Below are 17533 nucleotides of genomic sequence, written 5' to 3'. Positions count from 1 at the left end.
GTCCTGCTGCAGTCCCTTTTCTCCAAGAAGTTTGCAAGAATTGTGAAAAAACTGAATGACATTTGAGAGAATTTAGATTGACATCAGCTTTTCCCTTGCAATTCCAAAACCTATCTCTCAAATCTTGAAAAGAATGAAGGGATAAAAACACACAAATCTTTGAATGAGACTTACAGCATTTTAATACACTGCCAGTAAAATAATTTCCTACTAATAACTTGCTTCCTAGCAATACGGAATAATTTGTCAAATGTTTCCTTAAATTACAGCCAATCTATAGTTTCATCAATAAAAATGAATTAACCTTGCACCTAGAAAGTAAAGCAGCAGCAGATCAAGGCAAAACATTTTCAACCTTCACTTACTGCATTGCTGGGACACGGCCTCTGTCCTTGAATTACTAGATTTCTAACACATACTGGAACAAATGCTGTAGCTTCCCATTAAACAGAGACTTTCGCATAAACAGTCATCAGCGTAACATCTAAGGATGACAGAAGCAATCTTCAGTAGGGTTGGTGCTTGGCACTTTTTGCATAATAGCAACAATACTCAAGGGAAACAAAAAAGGTGCATGGACTTTAACCACTGCATTTGCTGTATTAGTGAAGCTGGCTTCAGAGACAGGTCCAGAAAACAACTCAGGAATATCAGGAATCTTGCCAGATTCACAATAGCCATTTTTAGTAAAGTTGACAACGCTGCTTTGATGCTGGCACTGACTACATGAGATGACCACACATCGTTAGCGGATATCAAAATAGCAATATCAAAGTACAAACCACATTACCAATGGCTCTTAACACATTCTCTTCAGATCCTACCAGTTACCAATGACAATACCAGTCACAAAGCTTCATTCTTGTGTTGGAAGTTCAAAAAGAATGTCTTAAGGCAGAACCCACATTTGGAAGTCAAAAATTAGAATTTAGCCATCATGAATCCATACCCTATCCATTATTTCAACTGGATATTTAAAGAAAATGTGACATTTAGACCATCCCTAAGGATAATGTTGGCACGTCGACCGAAGATCAGACATTACAAAAATAATCGGCAATGTATACAATCTTCAGCCATTCTCAGTACAAACTCCAAAACGCTTGCGCAAGATTAATTTACTAGAGGGGCCCAGGCAAGCCAGATGAATAACAGGCAGATTTTAAAATAGTTTTACAATGGAATTCTCTTTCTCTGTGTCTCAGTGAAAATTTTGCAGCAATCAACTTTTCTGAAGGGCACTTTTTACAAAATGTGGTAACATCATTAGTGGGCGGCACGGTGGCACAGTGGTTAGCACTGCTGTCTCACAGCACCTGAGACCCTGGTTCATTTCCCGACCCAGGCGACACTCTGTGTAGAGTTTGCATGTTCTCCCCGTGTCTGCATGGATTTCCTCCGGGTGCTCCGGTTTCCTCCCACAGTCCAAAGATGTGCGGGTCAGGTGAATTGGCTATGCTAAGTTGCCCGTAGTGTTAGGTAAGGGGTAAACGTAAGAGTATGGGTGGGTTGTGCGTCGGCGGGTCGGTGTGGACTAGTTGGGCTGAAGGGCCTGTTTCCACACTGTAAGTAATCTAATCTAATCTAATCTAATCAAGTTCTTTAATCACCTAGAACTTAAGTTCAGAACTCAAACTAAAACAGCAAACCTAACCACAAATTTTTCTCTATTCTGAAGATGTCTTCTTTACAGAAATATATTGATGCATTCTATGTATGACACAGTGGCCAAAAGTTGATTTAATTCAACACTGTACACAAAAACTCAATTAAAGTCTGCTTTGTTTCAGATCAAAGTGGCTAAACAATGTAATAAAAGGATATGGAGTCAAGGCAGTTGAATAAAGTTAGTTTCAGTCAGGTCATGACTGACCTGCATGACACAGCAGAGTGGAGGAGCTGACCACCTATCCACTTTATCTATATTGCTGTGCTCATTCTAAAGGACAGCACATGGTTCTGAATATGGTGTTGGCAATCAGATAATTCTCCTATCACTACAACAGATGAGAGTTCAATAAGAAGGCCAGTTGCTCATTAGGCTGATGACTTTAGTTTAATGACATGAAACCAAATCTTTCTTTGCATGTACTTTAAAATCCTGTCTTTCATGAAAGCCTCAAACTGTGATTTTCACAAATAGAAAACATGGCAGACTATATACACGCAATGTTAGATGCTGCCGCACTGCATATTTTCTACTCCAAGAATTGAGTTTCCTCAATTTTTAAAACTTTAAACCTGCAGATATATGAAGATCAGATTTGCAGTAGATGAAAAGGTGTCCAATACGTTTTGTGCAAATAGCAAATCTGATGGGCAGGCATGCAAATGGGGAGACTTGAACACATTACATATGAAATCATTGATGGAAGGGTGGGTCTGGGCACTGACTTTTCAGTGTGCTTGATTGACTCTGTTCTCTTCAAACATTGAGATTGCTTGAAGATTGACATGTCTCTATTTTGATCTGCCCTGGGTGCTTCTTTCTCGGCTTAATGGAGACCCAACTTGCAGGTTTCGAAACTAGCATTTAGGCCTTTAAATTGTTTTTTGTGTAAGAGTTTGGGGTGCTCTGTTATGTAGGTTCCTGAGTTCAGCAGTCTGGAGGGTACTGCCTTTTGTAGATGAGAATCCTCCATGTGACTACATAGTTAAACCCAGCAAAGCCAAGCTCTGCTGAGCATGCTTCCAATATCAGGTACGTTGCCCCCTACATTTCATGTTAAAAACCTGACGCATCACTAGATGCTTCAGGTACACCTTAAACAGTGAAGGTGGAATGCATTTGGGTGCTTTGTGAAACTGGGAAGCTGTCCACACCTCAAGGCCATATAGAAGTGATTGAGAACATCTTTAGGCAAACTCTCTCCAAAGTCTGCGGATGAGTCTGCCAAATGCTGAGCTTGCTTTTGTCAAGCAATGAGTGATTTCATCATCCAACATTATGTAGTTGCACTTAATATAACGCCTCTTTAATTCGGCTGTTTGCCAAACATAGACAATTTACGCCCTGCAATAATCTAAAGACTATTCACCTGCAGCATACTGTGCAAACCTTGGAGCCAAATTCTCAATCTTTCTGAATTTTAAAGTGTGTTTCTCCAGATGTTTAGCAGCAAATCTATGGACTTGATATGGTGGAGAATCTGAATTAAAAACATTAAAATAAAATTCCAGATTGGATAAATCCTTCCTCATTCACTGCAATTTCCACTGGCCAGAAGGCATTAAGTTTGCTAACATATTAATGCAATGTCAAAATTAGCCGAGTCCAGTAACACCAATATTACCACTGGCCCTGTGCAAAAATAAATTCTCTACAGTGCCAAGATTTACACAAGTTATAAATGGGACTCAAAGCACATGCACACCTTCTGCATTTCAATTTCCTCAATGGGAAAAGAACATAACTGAAGCAGCAATGTTAAACAATATCATCAGCAAAATCTTCCTTAAAAAGCCATTCTCAAGAGAGGTCTCAACTTAAAGGAAAATCTGCTTTACAGAAGGTATGAAGTTAAATAATATGACACAGCTGAATACAAGTACTAACCTCAAATTTTCTGCTTCAAAGAATGCATTAAATGAATGCACCAAAATAAGTCCCTAGCTTAAAGGGGTAACCTCAGCTCCATACTATTATTCAAGAATTCAAGCTCTATCTAACATTGACACATCAATTCAGTAGTGTGTGCATGTTGCTTGACAGGAGGTGTCATCCTGAGGACGCAATCAAGGGCAAAACTTCAGGATGGAAAATAACCACCTGCATTTTTATAGCATCTTTAATGCTACCAGCATAGAACAACAATCAAGCTTTCCAATAAATTACCTCACTTAAAAAGAAATCAACTCCAAGTGTCTTGAGGCATTTCCTTCACAACTTCCAAATTTAAAAAAGATACCTTGTGCATGGTCAGGCGGCACTCAATGAACCACACCATTGATTCATGCTTTCTCTCATTACATAAAATTGCAACCTTACTGTTAAAAAGGTCTGTAAAGATTATAACACCTTCATTACAGCACAAGATCAACAGTATTAATCTTCACTGTCTAAAAGGTTATTTAATAAGAGGCTTTGCTTTAACCGAAAGCCCACGAGACATATTTGAGATTGTGCATCAAGCAAAATATTTAATCTGTTTTACCAGGACAGAAGTTAAGCCTGAATTTACTGAAAAGCACGTTTGAATATCATAAACCAGAAATATTGCAACAAGTTGGATAGATGACCTTCTGTTGAGACAGTCAAGATAAACAGCTGATAATGTGTTGCTGGTTAAAGCACAGCAGGTTAGGCAGCAGCCAAGGAACAGGAAATTCGACATTTCGGGCATAAGCCCTTCATCAGGAATGAGGAGAGTGTGCCAGGCAGGCTAAGATAAGAGGTAGGGAGGAGGGACTTGGGTGAGGGGCGATGGAGATGTGACAGGTGGAAGGAGGTCAAGGTGAGGGTGATAGGCCGGAGTGGGGTGGGGGCGGAGAGGTCAGGAAGAAGATTGCAGGTTAGGAGGGTGGTGCTGAGTTGAGGGAACCGACTGAGACAAGGTGGAGGGAGGGTAAATGAGGAAACTGGAGAAATCGGAGTTCATTCCTTGTGGTTGGAGGGTTCCCAGGCGGAAGATGAGGCGCTCCTCCTCCAGCCGTCGTGTTGTTATGTTCTGCCGGTGGAGGAATCCAAGGACCTGCATGTCCTCGGTGGAGTGGGAGGGAGAGTTAAAGTGTTGAGCCACGGGGTGGTTGGGTTGGTTGGTCCGGGCGTCCCAGAGGTGTTCCCTGAAGCGTTCACAGTCCAACAGCACAGCACAGTCCAACATATAGGATATCGCCAGGGTTGAAAAGGTTTTTTTTTGAAAAAAAAGGTAAGATTAATCAACAATAATTAAGGAACACAAAGATTTTACAAGTACAAGGAAGGAAAGTTAGGAGATGCATCATGTTAATACTGTGGCACTGATGAGCAGAGAAAATCCAAGGAGGAGTTTGGGAATGTAGGACAGCATCTTTGGTTTGAATAAAGTTCATCACAGGCTGGCATTGAGCAATATTGCCCTGCAGCCAATGTTCTGCAGGGAGGGAAGTCTTTTTCTTCCAGACACAAAAACAGAAATTACTGTAGAAACTCAGCAGGTCTAGCAGCATGTGTGGAGAGAAGCAGAGTTAACATTTCAGGTTCAGTGACCCTTCTTCAGAACTGTGAAGGATCACTGGACTCAAAATGTTAACTCTGCTTTCTCTCCACACATGCTGCTAGACCTGCTGAGTTTCTACAGCAATCTGTATTTTTGCTGAAGCTCAGCAGGTCTTCATTTTACTTTTTCAAAAAGTGTACACTGGCACACCAAATGTAGGTTTCCCCCTTCTTTGCAGTGAGATTCTAGGGTTATAACTTCTGTCACGAAATTAATGAAATATCAAACTATATGTAGTATGTGTCTTCACATTTTCCAAATCAATTCAAGCCAATTTATCTTTAAAAATGTGGCTATTATATAGATAAACATGACAGCCAGCACGTACACAACAGAACCTTACACATGACAGTAAAATGATAGTCAATGCCATCAAAGCCGTCAATCGGTCGAGTTTGAATCTCTGGGACATTAAGGAAAGCTAAGAATGCTCCTAAACAAAAAAATGGAATTTTATATCACTTGACCAAACATATAGAACATTCAGTTTAATATTTCTGCCATCTTCTAGATGAGGTATAAAATTAAGAAAACACAAACTCTTAATTTGTCTCTAAAAGACCATGTTTTCCAGGCTCTGCCAGTACTTTACCATCATCTCAGTGGCAGAACTCAAAAACTAATATGCATTCAACCATATTGGATTCTGAATATGGAAGGGGAAACAAGTAACTATTCAGAAACCTTTCACTGCCAAAGTTATTAATAATGGCATTACCTGTTAATTATGAGTAAATACCATGTACAATTCAAGCAAGGAGTATGTGTGTGTTCAACATCTAAAACTTATTACCCATATGCACAATTTTATTGCTAGCTTTGTTAAAATAGCATCCAGCTTTCTGTGTTGTCATTAACAGGAATAGGTGTGGTAAAGTTGCTGCATTTGCGCAACAGATACAAAATAAACTGGCCGCAGGTATTTACAACTAGTAATCAAAAACACAAATGCTTTTTGATGTCACAGTAAGGGTTAGCAACAACCTATCAACTTCTCTAGCACCAAAAATCAACTCAAGTGCAGAGGCACATTCCTGTGGGTTAGGAATGGTTTTGTTTTAGAACTTACTTCTCTATTAATCCATCTTTTCAACTTTCTTGATTTTTGGCATTAAATTCAGCTCCTTTTCTTTGTTCAACTTCTCAGACTTTTCACTTATGTTCAAATTAATCTCATTGATAAGGTGATGCACATTTAGTAACCCTGTTTACCCAAATCCCAGATACTGTGTTACTCACAGCACTGTTAATAGCTTATGTTCAGCAAATTAGTAGCAAGATACTTTTGAGATTAAGGGTGCAGGCACAAAGCTAACTTAAAGGAAAGACTGAGACATTAGGATACAGCTAAATCTGGTCCATTATTTTGCACAACTAAATTCAGAGAGACAGATGTGACCATTTCAACATGAATTATTCATTGTTTACATGACAGGGAAGGTAGAGAACATGTGATCTGCTTAGGACTGATTTCCTACTCGAGGAGAAAGGAATTTCTGCTGCAAAGCCACTTCTGCACTGCAAAGGACTTCAACACAAGTTCCGTCACTGTCAGTGACTAGAATTAGGGGATTCAGTTTAGAAATACGAAGTTTCCTATTTAGGAGAGCATTGAGTTTCGGAGTTGAGACATCATGTTTAGATTGTACAGGACGTCGGTGAGGCCACTTTTGGAGTACTGTTTACAGTTCTTTTCGCCCTACTATAGAAAGAATATGATTAAATTAAAGAAGGTTCAGAAAAGATTAGGATGCTGCCTGGACTGTAGGAGTTGAGTTATAAAGATAGGCTGGGATAATTTTTCATTGGAGCGTAGGAGGTTGAGGGGTGATTTTATAGAGGTAAAATATACTTTATTGGGGTGGGATGGGTTAGGTACAGATAAGGTGAATAGCAAAGGTATTTTCCCTATGGTAAATTAGTTCAAAATTAGGAGGCATATTTTTTAAGGTGAGAGAAGATTTAAAAAAGGGACAGAGAATCGTTTGTATGTAGACTGAACTACCCGAGGTGGTAGATATGGATACAGTTGCAACATGTAAAAGACATTTGATAGGTACATGAATACGAAAGATTTAACGGTAAATGGGCTAAATGCAGGCAAATGGGACGAGTTTCATTTGGGGAAACTTGATCAGCATGGACAAGTTGGACTGAAGGGTCTGTTTCCATGCTTTATGGCGGCAAGTCTTTGGAACACAGAGAGAGCAGTAGAGGTGGGGTTCATTCAATGCGTGTGGGACAGAGGAAGCTAGATGCTGGGAGTAACTGGTGATCAGGCTGGAGGGACCGAATGGCCTACTCTTGCTCATAATTTGTAGGTTCATGAAACTTTTCTTTCTCCGCTTCTATGAACTCCATTCCACAACTAACGCTGGCATGAACATTTTGAGTGGATGTTACATGAGTCATCACGAATATGCCAAAGCTGAAAGCAAGATGACATAGATACTGGCCTGCAAATACTTTTTAAACAAAGTCTGTCGCTGCTCTGAACTTGTGCTCCATGGAATGTCAAGCATCTCAGATCATTTTCAAAGCAGAAACAACCTGGCTCTGACAAGAAAACAGGAAAACACAGCTATACCTATGAACACCTGACAAAACAACAGAACCTCTTTTATGTCCTTAAAATATTTTCAGTTAGATGAATTTATGAGTTCAGCAGAGAAGGGTTAATTAATGTGATGGCGAAAATCAACAAAAAAAATAACAGCAGCAATTTTCCTCTGTACAATTCCAAAATAATTGGGAATTTTTCAGAAAAATAAGTTAGTATCCAGTTACATTTTTAGGGGTCAAAATGTCGGCAATGTAATAAATAAGTGAAAAGTCCAATGCAAGATAAATCTAATAACAGTTGAACCAAAATGCCAAAGGGCTACAAGTGACATCTCACAAAGATCCTAGGTCATCAAATATTTAAAGTATCATTTTAATATGTAAAGTTAATTTACCCTCAGTTCTACCTACAACAAAGGGATTATAAATTTTCAACAAACTGTTGCCGTAGAACAGCTATTGCAATCTTTCCACCTGATTCACATTCAGCAATATGAAGCAGAGATGCAGAACAGCAATACTTTAGAGCACAATGTCAATAAGATTATTTTTCTCTGCAACACTAACCATCATTTCCAGTGTGCTGCTACTGTTGGTGACTGGGCCACAGGTCCAGTCCTGATGAAGAGCTTTTGCCCGAAACGTCGATTTTCCTGCTCCTTGGATGCTGCCTGACCGGCTGTGCTTTTCCAGCACCACTCTAATCTAGACTCTGATTTCCAGCATCTGCGGTCCTCACTTTTGCCTTTGCACAGGTCTACAGATGCTGGCTACATCACCTCAAAAACATTTCCCTCTAGCAAGAGTTTAACTATTAGGTGAACAAGCTATTAAACATTGAGCATCATGGAAAAAAGTAAAAGAAAATTACAAGGTGATGAGCCTTAACCAGACAGGGACCAATAATCAGACATGTTTCCAGCAGGAATCATTAAGTGATGTCAGCTAGGGACAAGAGGTCCACATTTCTGCATCCACACCACTGTCTAGTCAGGGACTATGAAGGATGAAATATTTCTACAACACATTTCATAAGACCATAAATACAGCAGCATTAGGCCATTCAGCCCATCGGGTTTGCTCCACTATTCACTCAGATCACAGCTGATCTGATAATCCTCAATTCCCATTTTCTGCCTTTCCTCCTTAACCCTTGATTTATTACAGATTAAAACATCTGTCTATACCAGTGTTGACATCTCCTGCAATAAAGAATTCCATAGATTTACAGATTCCTTTCTCATCCTCAGGATATCCCGAAGCATATAGAGCCAATGAAATGTTTTTGAAATGTAATCATTATTGCAATTGAGAAATGCAGTAATCAATTTATACACAGCAAATGTCTGCAAACCAAAATGACCAGGTTGTCTGTTTGCAGTGATGTTGGTTTCCTAATATTTATCGCTCAATCAGCAGGGATAACTCAAGAGATTAAATCTAGGACACTCTTATAACTCACAATCCTACAGCACCTTTAACATAGTAAAGTGTACCAACTGTGCCAAAATTCAACACCAATTACATAAAGATGATGCTTAGATGGACGTCAAAGATGGATTGAAGCGGAGCAAATTAGGCAGGGAATTCTAGAGTGTAGAATCCAGTGAACTGAAAGCATAGACACCAATGGTAGAGTGATTAAGGATTATGGACAAGGCAAAATTGAACCACCGAACTTGAGGGTTTTATGAAGAAGGGGCTTACCAATATAAAGGTAGAATGGTCATACATGAATTTGACAGCAAGTATAACACTCTACCATTTCACATGATGTTACTCAATGACATATACAGGAGGCAAATTTAAATTCTATTCTACATCTGATACTTGGAATCAGATTTGTGCATTATTAGCTCACTTAAGTTCAATTAATCCACTATTTATCTGTAGAGAACACTTCTTCAGTGTAAACATATGACTATGATCAGGTACTAGCTATGCAAGTGATCACGGCCACAAAGTTGTGTGCTGTCAGTTTGTATGGCACTACTTTAGAATTTCCAAGTCTGGGCATTTTTCTTTGAAATTATACAAGACATTTTTTTTAAACATAACGACAACAATGGGATCCAAATGCATTGTGCTTCAGCTAACCTGGATCATCAATCAATAGTGCAAAGGTCTGTCAAGGACCTTGTAATAAAGAGACTCCATTTTTTGCAGGCTCCCTCAACTCAAATGATAAATGAGCTCTGCAGTTATTAGCATCTTATTTAGCCATAAGCTGCACCCAATATTAGCTATACCTGGCCAGATGCAAAATTAATTTTCTGATTACTTCAGCCTCAGAAACATAAGTCTAGATTTAATAGACAGCAGCAGCTAATTATACTTTACTCCCCCCATGAGAAACTATTGGTGTGTGACACAGACTAAATCTTCAGTGTGCTCTGAAAACATTCTCCAATATTTTGACAGTGTTCAGCATATTGGCACCAATACACTAGAGTTAACACAAGGCACTTTGAGGTTCCTTAATACATTTAATTCATCATCTTAAATTGCTTCCATCACTGCACCCAACAATGACAAACATGTAATTACTGGTATTTTGCTTCAGAGTTATCAAGATCAATATTCTCTCACCAAATGCAACCCAACTTTGGAAGAATTTTGAAAATGTAAGATTTTGATGCTGGATATTTTCTCAGTTCAAATGAGCATTTACAATCAGCCATGAGCAAAACACTGCACAGGATGAAAATATGAAATGAAGCAGAAAATGCTGGGAATGGAAGGAAAAATCAACTGTTTCTCTCTTTACACAAGCTTCCAGACCTGATAAGCATTTGCAACATTTTCTCGACAAAATCAATGGCACTCACCCACAATATCACACCTTTCAACTATAATGTTCCAGTACGTTAATGATACTTCAGTAAGGCATTCGACAAGGTTCCCTAAGGGAGACTGATTAGCAAGGTTAGAGCTCATGGAATACAGGGAGAACTAGCCATTTGGATACAGAACTGGCTCAAAGGTAGAAGACAGAGGCTGGTGGTGGAGGGTTGTTTTTCAGTCTGGAGGTCTGTGACTGGTGGAGTGCCACAAAGATCGGTGCTGGGTCCTCTACATTTACATAAATGATTTGGATGCTAGCATAAGAGGTACAGTTAATAAGCTTGTAGATGACACTAAAATTGGAGGTGTAGTGCACAGCGAAGAGGGTTACCTCAGATTATAACAGGATCTGGACCAGATGGGCCAATGGGCTGAGAAGTGGCAGATGGAGTTTAATTCAGATAAATGCGAGGTGCTGCATTTTGGGAAAGCAAATGTTCGCAGCACTTATACATTTAATGGTCAGATCCGAGGGAGTGTTGCTGAACAGAGACCTTGGAGTGCAGGTTCATAGCTCCTTGAAAGTGGAGTCACAGGTAGATAGGGTAGTGAAGGCAGCGTTTGGTATGCTTTCCTTTATTGGTTAGAGTATAGAGTACAGGAGTTGGGAGGTCATGTTGCGGCTGTACAGGTCATTGGCTGGGCCGCTGTTGAAATATTGCATACAATTCTGGTCTCCTTCCTATCGGAAAGATGTTGTGAAACTTGAAAGGGTTCAGATAGGTTTACAAAGTATAATGCCAGGGCTGAAGGATTTGAACTATAAGGAGAGGCTGAACAAGCTGGGTTGTTTTTCCCTGGAGCGTCGGAGGCTGAGAGGTTTATAGAGGTTTACAAAATTATGAGGGGCATGGATAGGATAAATAGGCAAAGTATTTTCCCTGGGGTTGGGGAGTCCAGAATTAGAGGACATAAGTTTAGAGTGAGAGGGGAAAGATATCAAAGAGACCTAAGGGGGAACTTTTTCATGCAGAGGGTGGTACGTGCATGGAATGAGCTGCCAGAGGAAGCGGTGGAGGCTGGTACAATTGCAATATTTAAAAGGCATTTGGATGGGTATACGAATAGAAAGGGTTTGGAGAGATATGGGCCAGGTGTTGGCAGGTGGGACTAGATTAAGTTCGGATATCTGGTCAGCATGGACGGATTAGACCGAAGGGTCTGTTTCCGTGCTGTACATCTCTATGACTGTATGATAGGTATTCAGTGATGGTGACGCAATTGAAAGTCAAGGGGTAATGGTTAGATTTTCTCTTGTTGGTGATGATCATCGCAGAATTTTAAAAAATCCTACACTAACAAGCCTGGAATTAATGCCAGCCCTCCCAACCTGAATTAATTACTGAAATACCAACTTTGTCCTCTCAATCCATCCTACCTGAGACATACAGAACACATGGCCACCATCCATTCCTCCAATTGCCATAGTTTTCTCATTAGCTGTTTTGGTTCTGCTTGGATCAACTGTATATTTTTAAAAGTATTAAAAGGTATATATTTATTCATTTGGTTTTGACAAAATTAAAGCAAAAACACAACACACTGACTTTGCAATATTTCATGAACTTCAGGCAACTACTCTGGTTCACCAAAAGCAGCACACGGAAAGTTCAAAATAGTGCCCAAATCTCAATCTAACAATACATTGTGCTCAATACTTCGCAAGGAATTCTACAACAGGTGATGAGTACTCATGTCATTCAGACATTCCTCACTGTTATGAAATAAAACCAATTCAGTACATCAGTTCTACAGCAGGGTGACAACATCACTTGAAATTAAAATTACTTCTCCACATCTTGGGGCACATGTTCCAAATACCATTTGCCATTTATATGCTGTCCTTCAGGACATCTGACTTCATATTACCTGCTAAAAGGCACTAAGCACAAGAATGCGTGCTGAACTATTAAGGTTTTTGACACACTTCTATCACAATCCAGATGTCAAATATGCAAATTTATTTCACGCACAATGCAGAAGAAAGGCAGCTTGCCCTCTAATTAACCTGAGAATATGCTAAAATTAATCAGTTTCTAATCAACCCACGGAAAGAACAGCAATTACACAGTGTGGCCTTAAATCAACTTACACACAGCTATGCTTCACAAAGCTGTATCAGGAATGTGTGCTTTATGAAGTTTTGTATTCCGTAACCTATACTGAGCAGTATCATAGGCGATGAACTGATATTTAACATTGTGAACAGCAACTTGGAAGTCCATAAATTACCATTAATTGCATTTATTATTGAGTTAATTTGAGATTTCAACTTAACAGCTTTATCCTCTATCTTAAAAGACTTTCTCTTCGGCCACAATTCTCTTGTGGGGAAGCTTTTTTAAAAGCAAGCAATATATATATATATAAAGGTTAATCAATCACAAGTCTTTAAGAACCTTGCTATATCTTCAAATAATCAGTTTAGATTTTACTGCTTTTCATAAATAAATATTATTTTGACATTACTGTCTTTACTTGCCTCTAAACTGTTAAACATTGATTTCATTTTCTGTATCCATAGAAATCAAATCTACACTGTACTAACCCCCAAGCTTTTGACCTTTATTAAAATATTAGGTATTTCAAATGCTATGGCTCCAGCCAATGCTTATTGTGCTGTGAATAATTTCTTCTCACTAATTCTAACCCTGTTGCTAGCACTCGTGCTGTTTTTATGATATAGTGCCGAAACTGAAGGCAGAAACAACTAAATTACAAAGGCAGCCTTTGGCACATTTAACCACGTAGTTTCAACGTCTTTCCTCTATTATCCAGCTCAATGGTGCTGCTTTTGTTTGCTTCCATTCTCATTCATCAAGAGCTTATATTTATCCAATTGTAGCCAGAGAATGTCCTAAAATTATACCTCTTTTCATCCCAAAACCATTACCTCTCAAGTTCTTCAGGGATCTATCCTAACTCCGATTCCCCATCTACCTGCTGCCCCTAGAGTGGATACTATCCACAAGATACACTGCAGTAACTCAACAAGTTCCTCTTACAGCACCTTCCAAACTTATTATCACTTAGAAGAACAAGGGTAACAGATGCATGGGAACACTGCCATTTTCTACATTCCTCCAAGCCACAAACCATCATGACTTAAGAGTTTTACTGTCTTTCCTACACGGAGTCAAAACCATGGAAATTTCTGCCTAACCGCACTCAATGTTCCTACACCACATAGACTGCAATTCTTGAAGGCAGCTCATTCCCACTTTCCAGAGGGCAACTGGGATGTGCACTAAGTGCTAGCTGGCCGACCAACTTCCAATTAATTTTTAAAAAAACAAACTAAAGAGAGGCTACCAAGCTTTAATGAACACCGATGGTGCTCAGCTCTCAGAACCATCTCTCCATCCCTCTATAGCACCTGCATTGTCACAATGTTTGTTCAATATCCAGTTCTTCAATTAAATATTGGAAAAACTGAATTCCTCATCTTCAGCTGCCATCATAAAATCCATTCTCTCACCATCAATTCAATCACTCTCCCTGCCAAGTGTCACCTTTCCGATCCCTGTCCAGCTTATTTCACCCTCATTCACCGTTTTGTTGTTCCAGCTGTGAACATTTCAATGCTCTCATGGACAGCTGCACATCTAGGAATTGAGAAGTTGATAAGAATGAGCAGGCATAATGCATCACAGTTACAGAGAGAGTGTGTTTATAGTTTGTGCCCTCTTTCCCACTCCTTGGTGTTACGACACAGGGTAAACCCCTCTACTAATTTAAACCAGCCACACAAAAGATTCACCTCATGCCATAATCTATCAAAACTCAAGAGGCAAGAGCTATCCCAGAGGTTACTCTCTAAAGTGATAATTAACAACTTTATTCTTTAAGTCCAACAGAGAATATTAAAACCAACAACTATTTACAAATCCTTTCTCTTAAACCTATCTTTTACCTCCCATTCTACTAGTTCAATAACAAATCCGGATTAAGACTGAAAAAAATTCAACTTTCAAAACGGGTCAGCTGTTGAATCTTTGTATCTTCCTCTGCAGATTTTCCTCTCATCTTTTTGATGTTCTGTTGTGCAAACGTCTTACAGATAGGTACCGTTCAGAGAGCTGTTCTCTGCTGGCACTCTGTACTTGGTGGTGGCTTGGCAGTTCTCTGCCTAACTGTTCAAAATGTTCTGTTTTATACCTCAAAACATTGGATCGCTTCATTGGTTTTAATATTAACAAAACACTAAATTCAAACGATTGGATTTGGGTGTCTTGGGGCATAATTTAAACTGATTGGCTGAATTTAAATTTGTTTTTGTATCATGGCAATTCAGCTGTGCTATTAGTTTCGACCAAGTGTAACATTGTTACCTTGTTCTGGACTCTGTGCTTTGTACTTGCTAGCTTTTCAACTGTCTTAAAAGGATGAAACCTCTGTACTTTCATAACATTGATGATTTTATTTTGGCATTGGTAGTATGCAGTACTTCCTTTTGAGTACCACATTTTTTTTGCAGATTTCTTTACATAGCATTCTTGGCAGATGGTTGGATCCCCTGGTTCTACCATTGCTGATTCCAACTGCTGCATTGTTGAAGCTAGAGTGCTTCACCAGGGTGTGGAGTAGGCTCTGGCTAGCAACACTGGCCATATGGCCAGAAGAGATTTGAGGCTGTTCACACCCAGGTGACATGTTCCTAAGACAGTATTAGCCATATGGGCACCTTTTTTTTGCACCCCTTACTTAAATCCATTAACTCCACTCAGAATATAATTTGCAGCTTTAAATAGTCCACTGCAATGGTCGGAGGAAGAAAGGTGGAATAACAAAAAGTAGAATACTGAGAAAATTGGCATAGATTTGGAAATCAAAGTGTTCTAGTGCTTCAGAAAGAAGAGTAAAAGTAGAACAATAGATTTGAATGACCACAGGGTTCAAGGGCGGTCTTTTTGAACTATAACAGCAGTCTTGAAATGGACAGAATTGTGTCTGAGGAAAAGGAACTTTTTACAAGGAAATTGTTGGTTTTTCCCTGGGAGCAGAAATTTCAAAAGCACCTTTGTTGGAAGTATCTAAAATCATGAAGGATTTTAAAGACAGTAAATGAAGAGAATTTACTTCAATGATTTATGACCAAAGATGAAAATGTGTTGCTGGAAAAGCGCAGCTGGTCAGGCAGCATCCAAAGAGCAGGAGAATCGACGTTTCGGGCATCAGCCCTCCCTGAAGAAGGGCTCATACCCGAAACGTCGATTCTCCTGCTCTTTTTGGATGCTGCCTGACCTGCTGCGCTTTTCCAGCAACACATTTTCAGCTCTGATCTCCAGCATCTGCAGTCCTCACTTTCTCCTTTATGACCAAAGAACACAGATTTAAGGTGATTGGCAGAAGAGGTAACATGGGAAAAGATTATTTGGATTGGGAATGCACCCCTGATTGGACAATGAATACAGATTCAATACTAGCTTTCAAAAGAAAACTGGGTGAATACTTCAAGAAGAGAATCTTACAGGGGTGTGGAAAAGGGCAGGACTAAGTGGACTGCTTTCCTAGGAGCTGCAGATACTTAATGACCTCCGTCTGTGCTTTACTATATTTATGATTGCATTAGTAAAGTGATGGAAGCAGTCATCAACAGCACTTGCTTTGCAATAATGTGCTCACTGAGGTTCAGTTCAGGTTCTGTCAGACCACTCAGCCTTGGTTCAAACATGGTCAAAAGAGCTGAATTCCAGAGGTGAGGCAAGTGTGACTGTCCTTGACATCAAGACTGGATTTGGCTGAATATGGCAATAAGGAGCCCCAAAAAACCTGCAGTGAACAGAAATCAGGAGGAAAACTCTCCCATGGTTGGAGTCATATGTAGTACAAAGGAAAATGGTGGTTGTTGGAAGTCAGTCATCTCAGCTCTGGAAGAGCTCCTTGGAGTAGTGTACTGGGCCCAACCATCTTCAGCTGCTCCAATTATGGCCTTCCCTCTATTACCGAAAAATAGTACTCAATCTTCTCCCAGGTGTTTTCTCTTTGTGACAAACAAAAGAAAGGAGTTGATTTAGGCTTGAATTAAACAGACCCTTCCTTATTTAACTCTTTAGATACCAAGACTCAATACAAAACATACTTTCATTGCAACATATAGTTTTGACTGCATCTAACTTCACTTCAACTTTAACTCATTTAACTTCACTTTACCCTACTTTAACTTAACCTACATTTGTGGGCGACACGGTGGCACAGTGGTTAGCACTGCTGCCTCACAGCGCCAGAGACCCGGGTTCAATTCCCGCCTCAAGCGACTGACTGTGTGGAGTTTGCACGTTCTCCCCGTGTCTGCGTGGGTTTCCTCCGGGTGCTCCGGTTTCCTCCCACAGTCACAAAGATGTGCGGGTCAGGTGAATTGGCTATGCTAAAATGCCCGTAGTGTTAGATAAGGGGTAAATGTTGGGGTATGGGTGGGTTGCGCTTCGGCGGGTCTGTGTGGACTTGTTGGGCCGAAGGGCTTGTTTCCACACTGTAAGTAATCTAATCTAACCTAACTCTAAGCTTTGCTTGAAACAAATACTACCCTGATTCGAGTGGAGCGGCCACAATTGCTCTTGGTGTAGATCTTGCCTTGTGGATTTTTGTCTTCTCTGAAGATAACTACAGGGCGTGTGCTCTGAGGTCCTGAGGCTCATTCCTGCAAAAACCTTTGTTCTGCTAACAATTAAAATGTGCTCATCCTTCTAGGAACCTCTCTGGCGCTCAGCCAATGAATTGACCAAACCTGATTACAATGGTCAATCCCAGCCAATGTTTACTGGTAAACAACTCCCAAATGTTTATAGCAAATCATAAACAGCCAAAAACCATTCTTCAAATAAGATGGTGGTAGTAGTGCCAGTATGCTGCATTTTTAACTGAGGTCAGAGTTTATACTAGCCTGACCAAAGTTCCAGCATGCTTGAGTGTAGCACTTAACCAGTTCC

At 39.8% G+C, this 17533-nt stretch overlaps 1 protein-coding gene across 3 annotated transcripts in view; it reads right to left on the bottom strand.

Moving 5' to 3' along the window:
• Positions 1 to 17533, bottom strand: part of r3hcc1l (R3H domain and coiled-coil containing 1-like) — a 173654-nt gene that overhangs the window by 141335 nt on the left and 14786 nt on the right. The window contains exon 1 of one of the 3 annotated variants that reach the window (XM_060842225.1): positions 16230 to 16292. The exons of the other annotated variants lie outside the window; for them this stretch is intronic. Within the exon in view, the coding sequence (XP_060698208.1) occupies positions 16230 to 16278 (49 nt within the window). The 5' untranslated portion in view covers positions 16279 to 16292. Of the gene's footprint in view, positions 1 to 16229; positions 16293 to 17533 lie in introns of those variants that run through there. 3 annotated transcript variants of the gene reach the window in all.

Source organism: Hemiscyllium ocellatum, chromosome 22 (assembly GCF_020745735.1).
Source record: "Hemiscyllium ocellatum isolate sHemOce1 chromosome 22, sHemOce1.pat.X.cur, whole genome shotgun sequence".
Taxonomy (NCBI): domain Eukaryota; kingdom Metazoa; phylum Chordata; class Chondrichthyes; order Orectolobiformes; family Hemiscylliidae; genus Hemiscyllium; species Hemiscyllium ocellatum.
The sequence above is the reverse complement of the archived record's forward strand: the minus strand, read 5'-3'. Positions and strand labels throughout refer to the sequence as shown.